Source organism: Paramisgurnus dabryanus, chromosome 21 (genome assembly GCF_030506205.2).
Source record: "Paramisgurnus dabryanus chromosome 21, PD_genome_1.1, whole genome shotgun sequence".
NCBI classification, from domain to species: Eukaryota; Metazoa; Chordata; class Actinopteri; order Cypriniformes; family Cobitidae; genus Paramisgurnus; species Paramisgurnus dabryanus.
In genome coordinates, this window is record NC_133357.1 from 19,682,565 (window position 1) to 19,701,121 (window position 18,557).

Below are 18,557 nucleotides of genomic sequence, written 5' to 3' on the forward strand. Positions count from 1 at the left end.
AACCATTACAGAAAAATCTAATGGTTTTATTGGTTTTATTGGGAATTTTATTGGTTCTAATGGAATATGGCCCAAAACACACTACAATGTATTGTTTTTTTGTTGGTCTCTAAAGGTATGTATTGGTTCTATGTATTGGTTCTAATGGAATATGTATTGGTTCTAATGGAATATGGCCCATACCAAAAAAAACACTACAGTGTAGTGGTTTTAATGGTAAAAGCTAATGGTTCCTATTCGTATGTTGCAACATTTTAATGGCCATTAGAATTTTCTGTAATGGTTTTATAGTTTTTTGTTGAGACTCACTTGACTAAAAATCTTTTCATGATCTTAAACATCTTAGGTGTTTGCTTAAAGATTTGAAATAGACAAAATAAGAGTGCCACTAGTTTTTTATACTAAACTTTTTTTATGTTTTTTTAATTGGATTGCTATGCTTTAATAATAAAGATAAAGCAGCCAATAAGACCACATAAAAACTTATTCCATACTGTTTATAAGCATCGCAGACTTTAAGAAGCTGCTTGATAAAATACAAAAAATATTATTCTAAAATGTGAAAAAGAAAGTGATCTTAAACCTTTGCACGGCACACGGGGTTATTTTAACGTTCTTATTATAAACGTTTGCTGTATGCTGTTCTCAGCTCTGCGGTACGTGAAGGGTTAACTATATCTTCGCAGTGCATTGTGGGAGATCTGATGCTTAGCTATGGCGGCGACAGCGAAGAGCTTGAAACTTTTCATTGTAACCTGTTTACATCTGGCTTTCTTTTTAACGATCACGTTTATCCACGCTGCAGACCTGACGTGGGATGCAAATGGATATGTTCTTTATTGTCCATGCATGGGTAATGACAGAATTTATACATTTAAAATACTTACGTAGATCCTTAAGTGATAGGTGATCAAATAAAGACAAAAGGTATGTTAAACTTGACGCAGCGCTTCGCAGAATGACACCAGTATGACATCAAAGTACCGCGAGAGCGATTCCATAGCGCACCTTTCCAATGATGGCTCTCGCAGTACTTTGATGTCATATTCCGCTCTGTTTGCGCAGCGCATTATAAAGTCCAACACATCTAAAATCACAGTCATATTTAATGCATTTAGATGGTAAGTAGTGTGGTCTGTATGTGTTGGAATAAGAAATACATTTTTCCGATGTCTTCTTAGGTCGGTTTGGAAATCAAGCGGATCATTTTCTCGGCTCTTTGGCTTTTGCCAAAATGCTAAACCGAACTCTAGCGGTTCCGCCGTGGGTTGTTTACCGACATCATGCACCTCCTTTTACGAACGTAAACACAACACACGTCACTCATTTCCCTTCTATATGACATGGGGGACTTTACGAGCCTCCAAGCACATTTCATACATTTTTAGTCATTTTAGACCTGACATTAGTAGATCAACTGGAAAAACAACTTAATTTAAACATGGCATGGTGTGGTTCTCTCCATTTGAAACAGGTACATGTTCCTTATACTGAGTATTTCCAGTTAGAGCCCCTCAAGCAATACCACCGTGTGGTCAGTCTGGAGGACTTCATGAAGCATTTGGCCCCCAAACATTGGCCCCAGGGTCGGAGAGTTGCCTACTGCTTTGAGTCTGCCGCTCACAGGAGCCCTGACAAGAAGACCTGTCCTATGAAGGTAACAAAATAGTTGAGCAAAATGTTTGTAGACTACATTCCAGTTTGCACACTTGAGAGCAATGAATAAATCTGAATTGTCAGTTTGGGGATGTTTGCTCGGGTGCTGGACATAAAAACACATGGAACTGAAAAAGTACTTATTCTGTATGCTTTTTAGTGTATTTTATAAGGGTAATAAAATAAATTGGATATGGATTTGATGTATAAAAGTAAATTAACCAAATGATGACCCATTCTATAGAAACACTGACATCTACTGGGATTTTGCCAGAACTGCATTTTGCAATACTTGAATAATGCATGCTTTCCCGTAGTTAAATAAAAATACACCTACAGTAGTAATGCAGCCTTTTGATTATGGTACAGGATGGGAACCCCTTTGGACCTTTCTGGGACCATATTGGAGTCGATTTTGATCGCTCAGTACTATTTGGAAGTCTGTCATTCAGCTCCTATTACCAACCACACTGGAAGTCGAGGTATGACTTAAAGAAAATAATTTGTAAATAAACATGAATTAAACAGGATGAAACTCTAAACTGCTCTCACTAAGACAACTCCCAAACACCACCTTTTGAATCTTTCTGTGTCAAGGTTCCCCCCATCAGAGCATCCAGTTATAGCTCTTCCAGGAGCCCCAGCACAGTTCCCAGTACTGGAAGAGCATGTGGGTCTGCAGCAGTATGTGGTGTGGTCTGACAAGATAGTACAAGAAGGAGAGAATCACATCAACACCTTGTTAACCAGACCCTTTGTGGGCATCCATTTGAGAATTGGTTCTGACTGGGTAAGTTTAGATTCGGATGTGCATGGTTTTTTCGTCTGATTCACTCATTAATGTACGCTTATATTTTTGGTACATTGTAGACATTTCTTTTTAAAATATTCGATTGCTTGTGATTGTGAAGCAGTACTTAGCTTATCAGGCTTTGGAGACTTCTTAAAGTACCAGTCAGTGTCATATCCTCTTTTATGTCGTTCCTTATGTTTTTCAACACAGGTAAATGCATGCAAGCTGTTGCAGTCAGGGGATGCCGGTCCTCACTTCATGGCATCGCCGCAGTGTGTTGGGTACGACCGTCAGAACGCCCTGCAGTTGACCATGACCATGTGTTTGCCAGAGCTGTCTGAGATCCAGCGTGCTGTCAAACTTTGGGTAAAGAAGACGAATGCTCAGTCAGTATACATAGCCACCGACTCGGAAACACACAGTGCAGAGATTCAGAAACTCTTCAAGGGCAAGGTAAGGCTCATTCTCATAGTTTTAGCATTTAAAATATGTAAACATGAAGAAATAAGCACAACGTAAAAAAATATAATGTTGCTGAAATTTTATTTTACTATTTCGTGCAGGTGAAAGTGGTCAGTTTGCGTCCGGACACGGCTCAGATTGACCTGTATATCCTCGGCCAGGCCGATCACTTTATTGGAAACTGTGTTTCATCCTTCACCGCCTTTGTTAAAAGGGAAAGAGATATTCATGGGAGACTCTCATCATTCTTTGGAATGGACTTTCCAGGAACACGGAAAAGAAAAGAAGAGCTCTAATGTAATTTTTGCGTGTTACATTGTGATGAACAAGTGAAAATGATGTTTCAAGTTTGATTAGAAATCAGAGGTTTCAGTTGAGAAGTATTGAATACCAAAAAGTATTTAACTGAAGGCTGAAGGAAGGAAGTTAGTACATTATTAACTTCACTGGACATTGCATATTATCATACACACATCTCCCTTTGCTGATGTGAAGAGTTTTTTTCCTGCCACTCTTCTAGCTTTACTGTGGGCCGCCATAAAATAAATCATTTGGTCCACTATATATTTCTTTCCCAGATAGATTTATGTTGGGATATTGAATACTACATTGCTATTAAAACTTTTGTATTTACTGAGTGGATTGTGTTTTTGAGGATTGAAACCAACTGTCAACTTTGACGAAAAGAGAGAGAGAGAGAGAGAGAGAGAGAAAGTAAAGTGTTTATAGGGTTAGAAATAGCACTTTTAAGGTGATGCTGACCTCCAGAGGCACCAGGTAATGTGATGCTGTCATTTTTTAATATGAATTTATGCGACTATAAAATAATGTTCATTTTCTCAATTTTTTTTTTAATAATGAAAATGAATGCGGTTATCAATGTCTTGTGAAGTTTTTGATATCTACAATAGTACTGCATCTGAAGTAAAAAAAAAGTTTAGAAATGCCAACAATGTTTAATAAGTGTTTTAAGCTGTTTGTAAGTAATTTTGTACAAATTCAAATGGCACATTCCTGAAATGAGCAATCTTTTCCATGGAAAAAATTAAATGAGCAGTGTTCTGACTGCACGCATTCACTTATTTTGTCTTATGTTGTCATTGAAAGAAATGACTGTGTTTTCCTTCATAATTTTATTTCATAATGTGTTTTACTTCATAAATGTGTAATATTATGTGTCTAAAATTTCATCAGATTGAATACTATTGATGTAATATAGTTGTACTGTAGTGTTCTGTAACTATATGTGCACTTTTTATTTCTTATTCCATACAGTTTTACTGTAAAATACTGTAGGTACAGATGATTGCAAAATATATTTTTTAAGAATGGTTTGATTGAAGTGTGTATTATGTTAACGATATGCAAAAGGTACAAACCCCAAAGTAAACAATGATGCGAGTTATTGTCTCCAACGTTAATCTCTTTTCTTGGACTACAACAAACACACGGATTGTAGGCAGTTTACTTCCTGGGCCTGTTGATGTAGACAAGACCGATATTATCATAATTCCTCCCGCTTCGGACTCACAGCTTGTAAATTATTTACCTCCTGTTAGCAACCAAATCTTTCAAACATGGTAAGGAGCGTCACATTTCCTGCTGATGTCAGAGGTATTCAGGCCAATCACAACGTACAGATTAGTTGGCCAATCGGGCGTTTCAGGAAGAGAGTGAAATCGGGAGCTATAAAAATGTACGGGATGTGGAAAATAATGTGTTTTTTAACCGTAAACCACACAAACATTGTATTATACCAAATACACAAAGTAACAGTTTTTTTTTAGCAATGAAATAGCTGCTCTTTAAAAACAACAACAACAACTATAGTCTCTCTCCAAAAAGCTACTATGTATTAATATTGGAATCGAAAGCAAATATTAAACATTAATGAATGATCAAGAACAACACAGTTTACAGAATCGTAAGAAGTATCAACTTTCTTCATTAGCCAGCTGAGACCTTGATAAAAGTCACACAGAAATCAATATTGCTTGAAGGTAATGTTTTCAGTTGGTACTGATGGAGAGTTGAATAAACTGTCTGACTGTGGTTTGCATCCCGTCCTGCAGGGGGATCAGTGGATCTCCTCATACAAATCTATTACAGGAATCGGATAGACATGGCTGACGGTGGGATACGGCTCATTTTGCATATCTGTTACGCCTGATAGACTTGACAGCTATATGCATCTGATGCATAGGAAGGCTTCGGTGATGTTGCGCGTAATTTTAACGTTAAATCTTTGAGGATGGCTGAGGTGAGCTGAATTATTTCTTTCGAGAGCGCGTGAAATGAAGCGGTTTGTTTGCCGTTGCCAGGCCGATTGTTTCAGGTGTCCGAGGAGATTTGATCCTCATTGATCCGTTCATTTGCTTAAACTGGTAAATATTAGCGGGATAATGATATCAAAATCCACTTAAATATTATAACTCCATTTTAAACAATGCCCTTTCGACAAAAGCGATCAATCTTCCCTCATATTTGTGCCCTGTGATTTGTTTATCGCTGTATTTGTCTCGCTTTCGTACATGGCAATCGAGACTGACTGTTAATTAAAGCCAGATATGCAGAATTAAAGTCAGGTAGCTGAGATTTAAAGAGGATCTGATGTGAATAATCTGTTAGTTAGTAGCTCTTAGCACTGCTGCTACAGCTAATGTAGATGATGGATTGGGTGTTATTATCTTAAATAAAGTAGATAGTAGAGGTAACTTAGCAAAACGGAGAAATGCATAACATCACAGCAACCTGGTTAACTTGGTTACAAGGCAAATATATACGTTGGCTGCTTGTAAAGAGCTTACAGTAAGTGTAATATTATTCAAGGACGCCATTAAACTCAAATTTCTGCACCCCACCTTTTATAAAAAACAATAGTGATATTTATATGATTATGCATGATAGTTACCATTGCATTAAATGGTTGTTCATGGTGTTTTTTTACCGAATGCAGTTACACTTACAGTAAGTTTGACCATAAGGTATTTATTACCATATTTTTTACATTGAGGTAACTGTCAAAAAAGTGTCCGAATCTATCTGAATTAACCCAATATATATTTAAGACTTATTGTTTTCAGTGATTATATTGTTTTACCATTCTCATATCACGGCATGTTATTTTTTGCAGGCTTTGCTGCTGGCAACACTATCACTGTGACGTAATCCTTCAGATGTTTTAAGGCAGCACTTGCACCAAAGTAATCCAGAAGCTGTAAAAATGTCTAAAAGCAAGAGCTCTGAAACAGTGAAGGTGGTGGTGCGCTGTCGCCCCATGAACGAGAAGGAGCGAGTTGCCAACTTCGAGAGGGTGGTTTCTGTAGATGTGAAGTTAGGGCAGGTGGTTGTACGCAACCCTCGAGGTGCGTCCTCCCACGATCACCGTAAGGTTTTCACTTTCGATTCAGTCTACGATTGGAGCTCCAAACAGATGGAGCTTTACGACGAGACCTTCCGCCCGTTGGTGGACTCTGTGTTGTTTGGTTTCAATGGAACCATTTTTGCATACGGTCAGACTGGTACCGGAAAGACGTACACGATGGAGGGGGTACGAAACGATCCAGATAGGAGGGGGGTCATACCCAACTCCTTTGAGCACATTTTCACGCACATTTCGCGCTCACAGAACCAGCAGTACTTGGTCAGGGCTTCATACTTGGAGATTTATCAAGAGGAGATCAGGGACCTTTTATCGAAGGACCAATCTCGCCGTCTGGAGCTCAAAGAGAGGCCTGATACGGGCGTCTATGTTAAAGACCTCTCTTCGTTTGTCACCAAAAGCGTTCGTGAGATCGAGCATGTGATGAATGTCGGCAACCAGAACCGCTCGGTTGGTGCAACCAACATGAACGAGCACAGTTCCCGCTCTCACGCCATCTTTGTCATCACAGTCGAGTGTAGTGAGCTGGGCCTTGATGGAGAAAACCACATCCGGGTTGGAAAGCTCAACCTTGTTGACCTTGCAGGAAGCGAAAGGCAGACGAAGACTGGTGCACAGGGTGAGCGCTTGAAAGAGGCCACCAAAATCAACCTCTCCCTTTCCGCTTTAGGTAATGTCATCTCGGCGCTGGTAGACGGACGAAGCACCCACATCCCGTACCGTGATTCTAAGCTTACGAGGCTTTTGCAGGATTCATTGGGCGGAAATGCCCGAACAGTTATGGTAGCCAATATTGGACCGGCTTCCTACAATTTAGAGGAGACGCTGACAACGTTACGCTATGCCAACCGAGCTAAAAACATTAAGAATAAGCCCCGCGTCAACGAAGACCCCAAGGACGCTCTGCTTCGAGAATTTCAGGAGGAGATTGCCCGCTTGAAAGAACAACTGGAGAAAAGATCCGGCAAAAAGAGGAGGAAAAGGAGGAGACGGAGGGTTGGAGAAGGAGAAGAGGAGTTGGAGGATGGGGAAGATGATGATGACGATGGTGATGATGATGATGATGAAGAGGAAGGAATGGACGGGGATAAGAGCGTTACGGATTATTGGCGGGAGCAACACGAGAAGCTGGAAAAGGAGAGGAGGGCTATCATGGAGGACCACAGCCTGGTGGCAGAGGAGAAACAGCGACTGCTTAAGGAGAAAGAGAAGAAGATGGATGATCTTCGCAAAGAGAAAGAAGCATCAGAGATGCTGACAGCCAAAGTTAAGGTATGTGAGGTTAATATCTGGTTGAACATAGCTTAGATTTATCAGTCTATGTCTGGTTTATCTGTTTTTTGTCATTTTCAGGCCATGGAGAGCAAGCTGTTGGTTGGTGGGAAGAATATTGTAGATCACACCAATGAGCAACAGAAGATTCTGGAGCTGAAGAGACATGAGATAGCAGAACAGGTAAAGTATCCAGAGACTTGAGTTGGACTGCAATTCAAGGTTTCAAGGTGCTATTTGAGCCTCCTTAAAGTTTGAGATTTTTTTATTTCTGATGGTAGCCGAAATGCTGATCAAAGCATTCATTCCTATTCCCCACCACGACTTGTCTGCATTTACTGTTTTTGCCACCCCCCCCCCCAAAATAATAAAGTCTGATAAAGATACTGATAAAGTCAGTAGCCTCTTGCTGTGTTTCAAGGTCAATACCTCATTTACATCACAATAACAGTGATTGGCCAGAAAGATTAAATCGAATCAGATGATATTGCTCAATATGAAATGACTAAGCTTGTGGGATTTGGTACACTTTGCATTGAATGACATTAATGTGATTGTTTTGAAGGTTTAATTCATACATGTCTAATGTGTGTGAGCAGAAAAGGCGTGAAAGGGAAATGCAGCAGGTGATGGAGTGTCGTGATGAAGAGACGCTTGAGCTGAAGGAAACGTACAGTTCACTACAGCAGGAAGTTGACATCAAGACCAAGAAACTTAAAAAGGTATGTGTGCATACAGAAAGTCTGAGGCTAGCTCTCTGTTCCAACCAGATGCAATACGCAATAATATATATTTTCCATTAGGGCTGGGCGGTATGACGGTATATTCCGTTACCGCGGAATAAAATGTCAGACGTAACAGATTTTTCTATTCCGTCTATTCCGCGGAATGCAAATAAGTGGGCGTGGCTAACTCTGCCCTCCAGCATGTTAGACTGACTGTGACCAAGAAACATGAAAAATAGTTCACTTATAAAAAATGAACGAGTTATTTGTGTATTTTTTAATAACAAGTGCCAGTGAATCCACCGCGGGTCACGCAGCGAGACTCTTGTCTTGCTCGCTCTCGCGCTCTCTCTCTCGTGCGCGCGCTCTCTCTCTCCTCTTGTAGCAGCCGGCCGGTCTCACGCGTGCAGACGTCTCTCTAGGCAAGCGCAAGGAGCTGCGCCTGCGACGCCAATTAAAGAGTTCTTCTCGCACATAATGCTAATAGTTGTAAAGTTTTCTGAACTTTAAGCAAGCTAAGACAAAACTCGCGTTTATATCAGTGACACGTGCGCTGCTGTGGCGTCATTTGCTTATACAAACATATTTGATCGGAAAGACGAGAAAGAGATGCAGATGTTAAGGTCTAATATGAAGTAAAGAAAAGGGCGTCAAGACCTTAAAACAAACTTTATGATCATCACATCATAGCACCTGTCACATTTATAATATCTAGAGCTTCTTCTCTCATATACAGGTATTTATCCTGTCTGTAGGTTTTTGCATATATTTATACCTGTTCATTTTACATATTGCATATGTTTAATGTAATGTATGCATAAATACAAAATACAATGAAGCCATACTATAACTTCAATAGTCTATAAAATTAATAACTCAATTAAAAACAAGATTCTGTCTAATCAAGACTTATCTGTTATCTTCTGGGCATTTTCACTTTAACATTATTAACTTTAAATTGCTCATATTTTAAACTGTGGTGAGCATTTAGTTAAAAGCTATAGTGAGTGGTGTATTTCTGTACATTTTTATCATCAAAAAACAATATAAACTGAAAAACATGTATACCGTGAAATATTCCGTTCCGTGAAATAAAATGACTCATTCCGTGAAATAGATTTTTGGCCATTCCGCCCACCCCTATTTTCCATGTTATTCAGACTTTTGTCCTAACAAGCCATGGTGTTGGTATGCGACCTCTATTTTGGCCTTTGTTTACATTTAATGCGTTTTCGTTTTAAAGGGACACTACACTTTTTAAAAAAAATATGCTAATTTTCAAGCTCCCCTAGACTTAAACATTTGATTCTTACCATTTTGGAATCCATTCAGCTGATCTCCGGGTCTGGCGCTACCACTTTTAGCATAGCTTAGCACAATCCATAGAATCTGATTAGACCATTAGCATCGCGCCTAAAAATAACCAAAGAGTTTTGATATTTTTCCTATTTAAAACGATTTACTAGGCAGATATGGTTTGGAACTATACTCTCATTCTGGCGTAATAATCAAGGACTTTGCTGCCGTAACATGGCTGCAGCAGGCGCAATGATATTACGCAGCAGACGAAAATGGTCCCCTTAGTATCTTTCAATAGCAGGACACTACGGAATATCATTGCAAATCTGAAAACTGAGTTTATTAACACTTCTCCAACAAAGTTTACAATATTTTACCGCTATATTTCATAGCTGTATAGTCCAGAATCACTTGTGGTAATAAACCTACCTCATTGTCTCTCTGTGAGATTGGCGATACACGATAGTATCGGAGTGTGGGGCAATAGTTTACTCATTTATTTAATTATTTATTTGTTCATTTTTTACTCATTTATAACAAGTCACTTGATTGGTGGAGAAAAAAGAAGCTGATTTACTCTAAGGGCAACACTGTAATGACTTAAAACTGATGCCATTAATCCGAACGCGTCATTAAATCCCAGTGGCTCTAAAAATTCCTGCATGCCAGGGAGTGGGAACAACACGCTCGTTAGTTTTAAACCCCTGCGCTCCTAACCTCTCTATAGTGCAAGGAAATGTCAGAGCCGTGCGTATTACAAGCTCATGTGCAAGGAAGAGTCCTAATCATGCGCATTACAAGTTCAGGTGCTAGGAGTCCATGCCGTGCAAAATGTGCATGTTAATGTGAAACTATGATAATAATAAAAATAACCATCGCCAACTATCGTCATGAAAGCCTGCTATTGGCGATATGTCTGACGATCGTCAATACATGATACTGTCATCTATTGGCACAACCCTATTGTATATATCGCTCTGTAGAAAAATCTGTGTGTGCGCAGGCATGTAGTGTTTCTTTACAAAGTAACATCGCCATCTACTGGCCTTGGCATGCATAATATGGCCTTTTTAGTGGTTTGTTTGCTGATCTGTTTAAATGAGAGTTTTGATAAACATGGCACTTTAAACTACATGTTTGTAGTGTAAACTAGGGCTGTCACTTTTTATTCGATATTCGAATATGCATTCGAACATGACGTGAAATATCCGTATTCGAACTATAAATAAACCATCCTTTTTTTTTAAATGCCATGTGTAGCGCATTTTTACAGTAACACCTCGTAATAGGAAGGAGGCTGAGAGTGAGACCGACGACTGCAACTGTGCGCAAGAGAGGGAATCAAATGGGACTAAAATGAACCTCATGTGCATGTCAAGATAGAATTATAGTTTGTATATAAAATGACATATTGTTTATAGTGTTAAATATTATAGCAGAATACCTTGTGTTAATACGTTCGCATTATGAAATTAGCATGTATGAAGATAATTTCATCATTTTTACAACGCAATGTAAACTTTATATTAAACAACAACAGCATTTGTCTTGTAAACGGATTTTAAATGATCATGTGCTGACTGTCGCGCGTCACATAGACGACAGAGTCAAGTGAGATCTGATTAACTCATCTATAAGTTTAATTTCATCTCAAGTATCAAAGGGTTTGTGCTCTCTATAATTGAAAACGGGCAAGCAAACAGCACGCGCAGGGTTAAGCCGAAAGTATACTCGGGACGTCCGCGTATGCGCGCCGTCCGCATGACGTCATTTTCGTCATCAGGAGGGTCCGCGGCCGGCCGCGCGGACCGTCCGCGTGCAGCCCAAAATTTGAGACCGCGCGGACAGTGCGCGTACAGTCCGCGTACGACAGCGCATGCGCGTGAAAATATTTAGACAGGACACTCCACTATAAACAATTATACAAAGGAAATAGACAGCATTTGCACACACACTATCGTTTTTCTTCTTTAACTTTTACTTCTTCCAAGAACAGAAAGCTCTGGAGCATGTTTGTTTGATTCCTGTTCTTTGTTGTCTTGTTGTTTGTTCTAAACTGTGTTTGCAATGGTGGATCAGTTACTTTTCTTCACCTGCCATAATGTTTTATTGTACTGTAAATGTCACCAAATCAGTGCTGCCCTGACAGCCTGTTAGACTAATAATTTGAATAAGAAATCATTTGTATTGCGTATAGTGTCGAACGCGGCCATCCGCGTGTAGCCGCGGGGACTATACCCGGAAAGCTGCGCGGACGCGTGCGCGAGTCAACCGGACGCGGACGCGGAAAAAGTATACCCGGTCCTTTAATGTACTTGTGAATGATGGCTCACAAACGCGCGGGATAGGCTTTGTATAAGTGTGCTTGTTGTCAATGACAGTTCTGGTCACAAACACGCTCAAGCGTGGGATATGTGTGCTTGTCAATGATGGGCATTAAATCCGCGAAATTCCGCGGAGTTTTCTGCCGAAATCTGTGGGCGCGAATTCCGTTTGCGTCTGCATATACTCCTGCTCCTATTTAAGTTGTCACGTTATTGTTTGTAACTGTTCTGAATCATATTTTTTTATATATAAGTTTGTTATTCATAAGTTGATAACCTGCTGTTTCAAACATTAAGTAAAAAGTAATCCAGACAACCCTGTGTATGACTGTCACTGTTAATAATTTTGTGATTGAATCTCCATTACGGTGGGTTTTTGATGCGCGTGGGGGGCGGCGCCTAGATATTCGAATATATTCGGATACATTGCATGATATTCGAAATCCGTTCGAATTAGATTTTTCTCAAAAGTGACAGCCCTAGTGTAAACATATCCTTAGAATCTTAAATGTCTTGTGATTTTTTTTCTTTGCGCTTTCCTCTAGCTGTTTTCCAAGCTTCAGTCAGTAAAGGCAGAGATTCAGGATGCCCAGGAAGAGCATGTTAAATACAGACAGGAGCTGGAGCAGACACAGAATGAGCTGACCAGAGAACTGAAACTCAAGTATGTGAACATGTGTTTAGAGTTCCTCTTCCATTATCCCATTACACTCCCTCTCTTTGCTTGCTTGCTTTGCTTTACCCATTACGGTTCTGCATTTCCGTTTATTCCTTCTATGACCTATTAACTGTTTTGTATTAAAAAGAAACAACAATCAAGTTATTTAGCAAGTACATAAAGTCACTGTTGCACTGTCTTCACACCTCACCTATCCCCCCAATTCACAATGGTAAGCTTATAAGAGGGATTTATAGATTGAACTGTATGTTTTTGTGGTAAATAAGGTAAAGTCAAGTTAAATATGTAAATATAAGTATGTAAAGTAACCTGCAATTTTCTGATTTAAACAGAGATGCCAATATAGAGGCAAAAGTTGCGTATTGCAGCTTTAACATTAGATTCATCATTTATCATATGTGACCCTTCTGTGAAATGTGAGATTTGGAGCATCAAAGTTTGATTTTAGGCATCGATTTCAATCTTTACCCAGTTAATATTAAAGACTTTAATGTTATATTTTCAGAGAATGTTCTTTACATTATGTAGAATAATTCTTTTTAAATGACTAGCTGGGTTTTTACAGGCAGGGTCACATTTGTGAATGCAGTGGTCAGTGCCTGTTTGAGATGTAAAGTAGACACTGTATTTTGAAAATGAACCTCTAAAGCACTCTTAGCTAATGTTACGTTATGCTGATGAGACAAACTGCTTGGATATCTGGACTAACCAACTGCTACATTAGAGATGTAATGGAGATTAATACTGCACACACTTAAGGCTACAGTGTGTTGAGGTAGTGTCCATTAGGGGAAGATCTATTTGACAGACTGCTGTTAACATATTTAGTTTTAGAGGTCCATTGTGTAACGTTTAGAAGGATCTTTAGACAGAAATGCAATATAATATACATAACTATATTATCAGTGGCTTATAAAGACCTTACAAAATGAACTGTATTCTTTTAATTATCTTAGAATGAGCCGTTTTTATGTACATAATCCACGGGTACCCTAACGTGGCGGTCGCCGTCATGTTTCTACAGTAGCCCTAAATGGACAAAGCATTTTGTCACTGTGTTGTCTCAGACGTCGTGTTTGTCCTGTGGTGGCTACAGTAGCTTCTCTTTGCGTTTCGAAAAGGAGGGTTGAGCTGTGGACGGAGTCGTTGGTTGAAATTCAGATGCTGCTAAAAATCTACACAGTGGACCTTTAACATTTGTGTTCTATTCACCAGACATCTGATCATAGAGAACTTCATCCCTCTGGAGGTGAAGAACAAGATTGTAACAAGGGCCATTTTTGATGAAGAGGACGACACCTGGAAAATGACACCTATCACCCGTATTCAAAGGTATGAGCAGAAAGCGAATTAACAGAAAGGGGCGGTTTCCCAGACAGGACTTACACTAATCACAGTGCATGTTTGAATTGACTTAATTTTAAAACATTTTGGTCTTGCGTATCTTTAAGGGTACATTTCATAAAACTTTTTTAAGATGTCAAATAAACTTTGGTGTCCCCAGAGTACATATATGAAATTCTAGCTCAAAATACCATATAGATAATTTTTTATAGCTTGTTAAAATAGCAACTTTGTAGATGTGAGCAAAAATGGGTGTGTCCTTTAACATGCAAATGAGCTGATCTCTGCACTAAACGGCAGTGCTGTGGTTGAATAGGGCAGATTAAGGGGTGGTATTATCCCCTTTCTGACATCAGAAGGGGGGACAAATTTCAATGGTTTAGTTGTTTACATGCTTGCAGAGAATGGTTTACCAAAACTAAGTTGCTGGGTTGTTTTCTTTTTACATTTTTTAGGTTAATAGAAGCACCAGGGACGCAATTATAGCACTTAAACATGATTTCCATGATATGTCCCCTATTGTTTTGTCTCAAGATGCACACAGGTGTTGTTTTTTGTAAGGTATGTTTGTAAAAATATAGCTAAGGCCTAGTCCTGGATCTATCTTCTAAACCCTGTCCTGGGAAACCATGCCTTAAAGTTATAAATCAGCCTAATGACTCACTTATAATTCTTAACCGAACCTCATCACTGTAGAAATGTGTAGCTAAAATATTTTTTTGTTTCTCAGTGATCAGCAGATGATGAAAAGGCCAGTTTCTGCAGTCGGGTACATTCGGCCTCTGAGTCAGCACGCTCGCATGGCCATGTTGATGCAGCCTGATGTCAGATACAAGGTATGCTGACACAGTTCCCATAATTCCAAGAGCGCAACACAAAAGCTCATTTACAGCTTCCTCATTCTACACAATGGTGCTCTGGAGAAACGTATGGGTCAGCTTTCCAGTTCTTATGCCTTATTTTGTATTTTTTTATTTTATCTTCCAGGCTGAGAATATCTTGCTGTTGGAGTTGGATCTCCCCACACGAACCACAAAAGATTACGAGGGGCCGGTTATAGCACCTACAGTAGCTGCAGCTCTGGAAGATGCTCTGAGGGAGGAGGATGAGATCCAAGTGGACGCCTCCGGTTTCCATTCCAGCCTCGGTTTGGGAACTGGTGTGGGTCTTTGTGTTTCCTCAGCTGGGTTCTCAAAGAAACCAAAGTCAGGGTAAAAACTGTACCCCCATTACATCCTGTTTTCTTTCATCATCCTTTTGTTCATCCTTCCTTAACATACCTTTTCCCCCACAATCTTCTTACAGCCGCCCTAAAACTGGCAAGAAGGTGAGCACCCCCACTTCAGGTCATAGCCCCTTGTCTGGCTCAGGGTCCCCTCTGTACCCGCAGTCCCGTGGGCTTGTGCCCAAATGAAACCGCTCCTCTGTGAAACCCTCCGCCTGTCCTCATGTGGGCTATTTGCAACTATGTTCTCAGTTCTGGAGGACCAAAAGACTCACAAGCTGCAAGTCATGGGACAGTTTTGATGGATGTCATGTATAAGTCAATATTTAGGAAGATGGAACACGTCTCGTTTAACCTTACATGATTGGCTTACATTTAAAATGCTGATTGTGTCGTAATACAAACAAGATTTTCCAACTACCTTGTTTTTAGATGTCACATTGGCATCCCACAAAAAAATGTTACAGCACTCGATCAATTTGGATTTAGTGTGCACTTCAGTAAAATGTTATGTGTTTATGGTCTGTGTAAATGTCTGTGTGGGTGAGGTCAAAGGTCAAGACGTTAGATACATCTCATTTATGGGAACGTTTTATGTGGGTGCTAGAAGTCCAGTTGTAGGATTAACCAATTTTAGCTGGAGATTTATGCTGGTCCACTGTATTTGTTATCTGACGAGCATTACGTCATTGGCCAGATATTCCAAAACAATCTCTAAGACTCTGTTTGGCAGAGGCAAGGCCGATAGAAGATGTTTTTAATAGGCTGTTGTTGCAGTCAGCGCTGTATCCTGTAGTTGCTGTGTTTTTCCAGACTTTCTTTGAAAGGATGGGATTTGGGAGGAGAGGTGGGGTTAAAGGTCATCACACACTAAGAATATCAGGGTTCAAAGGTGCCTTAGTTTCTCATTAAATATGGAAGTGAATATAACTCCCATTGGTCTGAGAGTCCCTTGACCTGATCATTAAATATTGTACCCCAAATGTGTGAGCCAATTTGCTCTTTTTACCACATGCCTCCGAAATACAGAATTCTTTCAGTGTTACTTGGTTTATTCAGGTTTGTATTTAATATTTAGATTTCATAGGGGTTTGTAAACACAAAGTCTTAAATAAGTGATTGCCCCTCCTTTAACTTACCCTTGATGGTAATACCATTGCCTGCTGCTACCGTAGGGTTTTATCACCCCTTGTGACAAAGCATACAGTTTATGTATATTAAGATGTAGGTAAATATTTCTGCATTGCAAATAAATAATAAATAGAGCAACATTTAAAAGGCTAATTTATGACCATACTAGTCAATTTTATAAGCAATTGTAGATACTTTTTAATGTTCTTATTTTCTTTGCTTAGATTTGTATTATTTTTGAATGTATTATTTAAAGTTCTGTACAAATTTATTTTTGCATACGAGATTTAAGTATCATTTTCACTTGATTCAACTGATTTCTTCTGTTAACCAGAAAACATCAAATATTAAACGCAGCTGATCACAATCTGTATTCAAATCCTTTTGCTGATACTCTTATAGTGGTTTACACTTTAAACATTTGTAATAATAAATTTTGAATTTCTTAAGTGAACTCTATGTAATGAATATTCATGTTGGACGACTCCAGGTTGTATTAATATTGCATAACTCATTTGTTTCTATTACATAGTTAAAAGATAGTTTGGCATGACTTAAAACAACTATTATAGACCATTTCAAATGATGTAAACAACACTGGTCCAGAAACACTTCCTGTTACAGTTTGTGACAGTTATTTCTTTATTTCACATATATCATTATCTTTAAGATGTTTGTTTAACTTCAGTTAATTCAGATTTATATGTTCTGTTGGTTTATTTTATCCCAACGTTTATCTAGTGTTAAAAAACGGAAACAGGAAGTGCTTCTGGACCAGTGTTGTTTTACATCTTTTGAAATGGTCTATAGGGGTGATTGTTATTGCAGGTACATTTGGTGTCCAAAGACATTATTTTATCTGCTTTTTTCAAATTGTTATATTTTACATTATTTTAATAATTTGGTACTCATGACTCACATGACGATGTTATAAGCCATAATAATATTTACCTGTTGTTTGAATTAGTGTCAATTCTGTTACCGTCAAACTGTTACCATAGAGTAAAAGATGAAGTGTGGTCGGTTTATGATTGACAATATAAATTAAACACAAATCTTTTAATAAAAACAAAGCAAAATTTTTTTTAATTTTAATAAAGAGTGTTTTTTCCTGTGTCCTCTTAAATAGGAAAAGCAATATAAAAAAGCAGTATTTGTACCTGCTTCAAATAAATACAGTTAATAAAAAAAACAAAATTCAAACTAATAAAATGAATAAACTGAAATGAACTGTTATCCTCAGACGGTACATGACCAGTGACAGCTCGTGACTGATCATCCGAAGGGCGCTAATTCAAAATAAGTGTTTGGAGTGTTATGTGTAATTGTTGCGTTTAAAAATGTGTTTGATGCATCATGTGTACCACGTGCATATGTTTTGTCAAAATAAGTGCCTGCTGCACACGCATCAAAACCGTTTATGATAAAAGAGACGCTCACGTTCGCAAAATACATGCAAGACATTCACTTAAAAGTAAACTCTGATTACGAATGAGATTATGCGAGCATTTTTTTTTTATCATAAACCCTTTAGACGCATCTGCAGCAGGCACTTATTTTGACAAGACACGTGATGCACATAGGATCACTCCACGCGCAGAACACATATTTTGAAATTACAAACAACACACATGACGGGCTAAATACATGTTGTGACGAACTTCGCATCGAGCGCCTCGAAAAAAGAAGTCACCGGCCGCCACTGTACATAACGTATGGTTCTGTGCTTCTGCAGTTACTTGTATCTTTATGTACATCAAAAAATGGACCATACTTCGTCCTTAAAAGTGTTGACAGTCATACACATAGAAACACACACACACTCTCTTTTTCACACACACTACTGTCAACACTGTTTTTTTGTCGACCTTGACGTTTTTTTACAGAAAATATATTTTAATGGCTTATAACTTCTTGTGATCCATAACAATGATTACCAAATTAAAGTATGACACATTATTTTTTTAATTATTGAAGTATACCTATTTAAAAAAAGTAAAAAAAAATACTTTGAACAGCAACTGTCCCTTCAATTATATAATCACCTATAATAAGCTAGAAATATAACTGCATGTCTGCAGTATGATATATAGATTTGTCCATGTGGTCATATCAAGTAAGACATGAGTTTAATGTTTATAAACAACCACAAAGAAAATAGTTTTTATCTCTCAAAATGTTTTTTATTGAATTAAAATGCAATTTATTTTAGTTAAGCCCACACTGTTTTAAACCATTTTGTAATTAAAGTTTGCTTTAGGATCT

At 38.6% G+C, this 18,557-nt stretch overlaps 2 protein-coding genes across 4 annotated transcripts; both read left to right on the forward strand.

Moving 5' to 3' along the window:
* The first annotated feature begins 702 nt into the window (after positions 1 to 702).
* Positions 703 to 4,228, forward strand: pofut1 (protein O-fucosyltransferase 1). Of its 2 annotated transcripts, XM_065286167.2 has the most exons (7): positions 703 to 853; positions 1,182 to 1,303; positions 1,475 to 1,657; positions 2,026 to 2,138; positions 2,254 to 2,446; positions 2,660 to 2,902; positions 3,013 to 4,226. In XM_065286167.2, the coding sequence occupies exons 1-7, from the start codon at positions 715 to 717 to the stop codon at positions 3,205 to 3,207; spliced, it is 1,188 nt and encodes a 395-aa protein (XP_065142239.1). In that variant the 5' UTR covers positions 703 to 714; the 3' UTR covers positions 3,208 to 4,226. The 2 variants fall into 2 exon arrangements, with proteins under 2 accessions (XP_065142239.1, XP_065142240.1); XM_065286168.2 differs by lacking the exon at positions 1,182 to 1,303 and having other exon boundaries at positions 721 to 853; positions 3,013 to 4,228.
* Positions 4,229 to 5,011: 783 nt separating this feature from the next.
* Positions 5,012 to 16,659, forward strand: kif3b (kinesin family member 3B). Of its 2 annotated transcripts, none has more exons than XM_065286169.2 (9): positions 5,012 to 5,171; positions 6,045 to 7,565; positions 7,647 to 7,748; positions 8,165 to 8,287; positions 12,459 to 12,577; positions 13,808 to 13,924; positions 14,667 to 14,772; positions 14,924 to 15,147; positions 15,242 to 16,659. In XM_065286169.2, the coding sequence occupies exons 2-9, from the start codon at positions 6,135 to 6,137 to the stop codon at positions 15,348 to 15,350; spliced, it is 2,331 nt and encodes a 776-aa protein (XP_065142241.1). In that variant the 5' UTR covers positions 5,012 to 5,171; positions 6,045 to 6,134; the 3' UTR covers positions 15,351 to 16,659. The 2 variants fall into 2 exon arrangements, with proteins under 2 accessions (XP_065142241.1, XP_065142242.1); XM_065286170.2 differs by having other exon boundaries at positions 14,924 to 15,141.
* Positions 16,660 to 18,557: the final 1,898 nt, after the last annotated feature.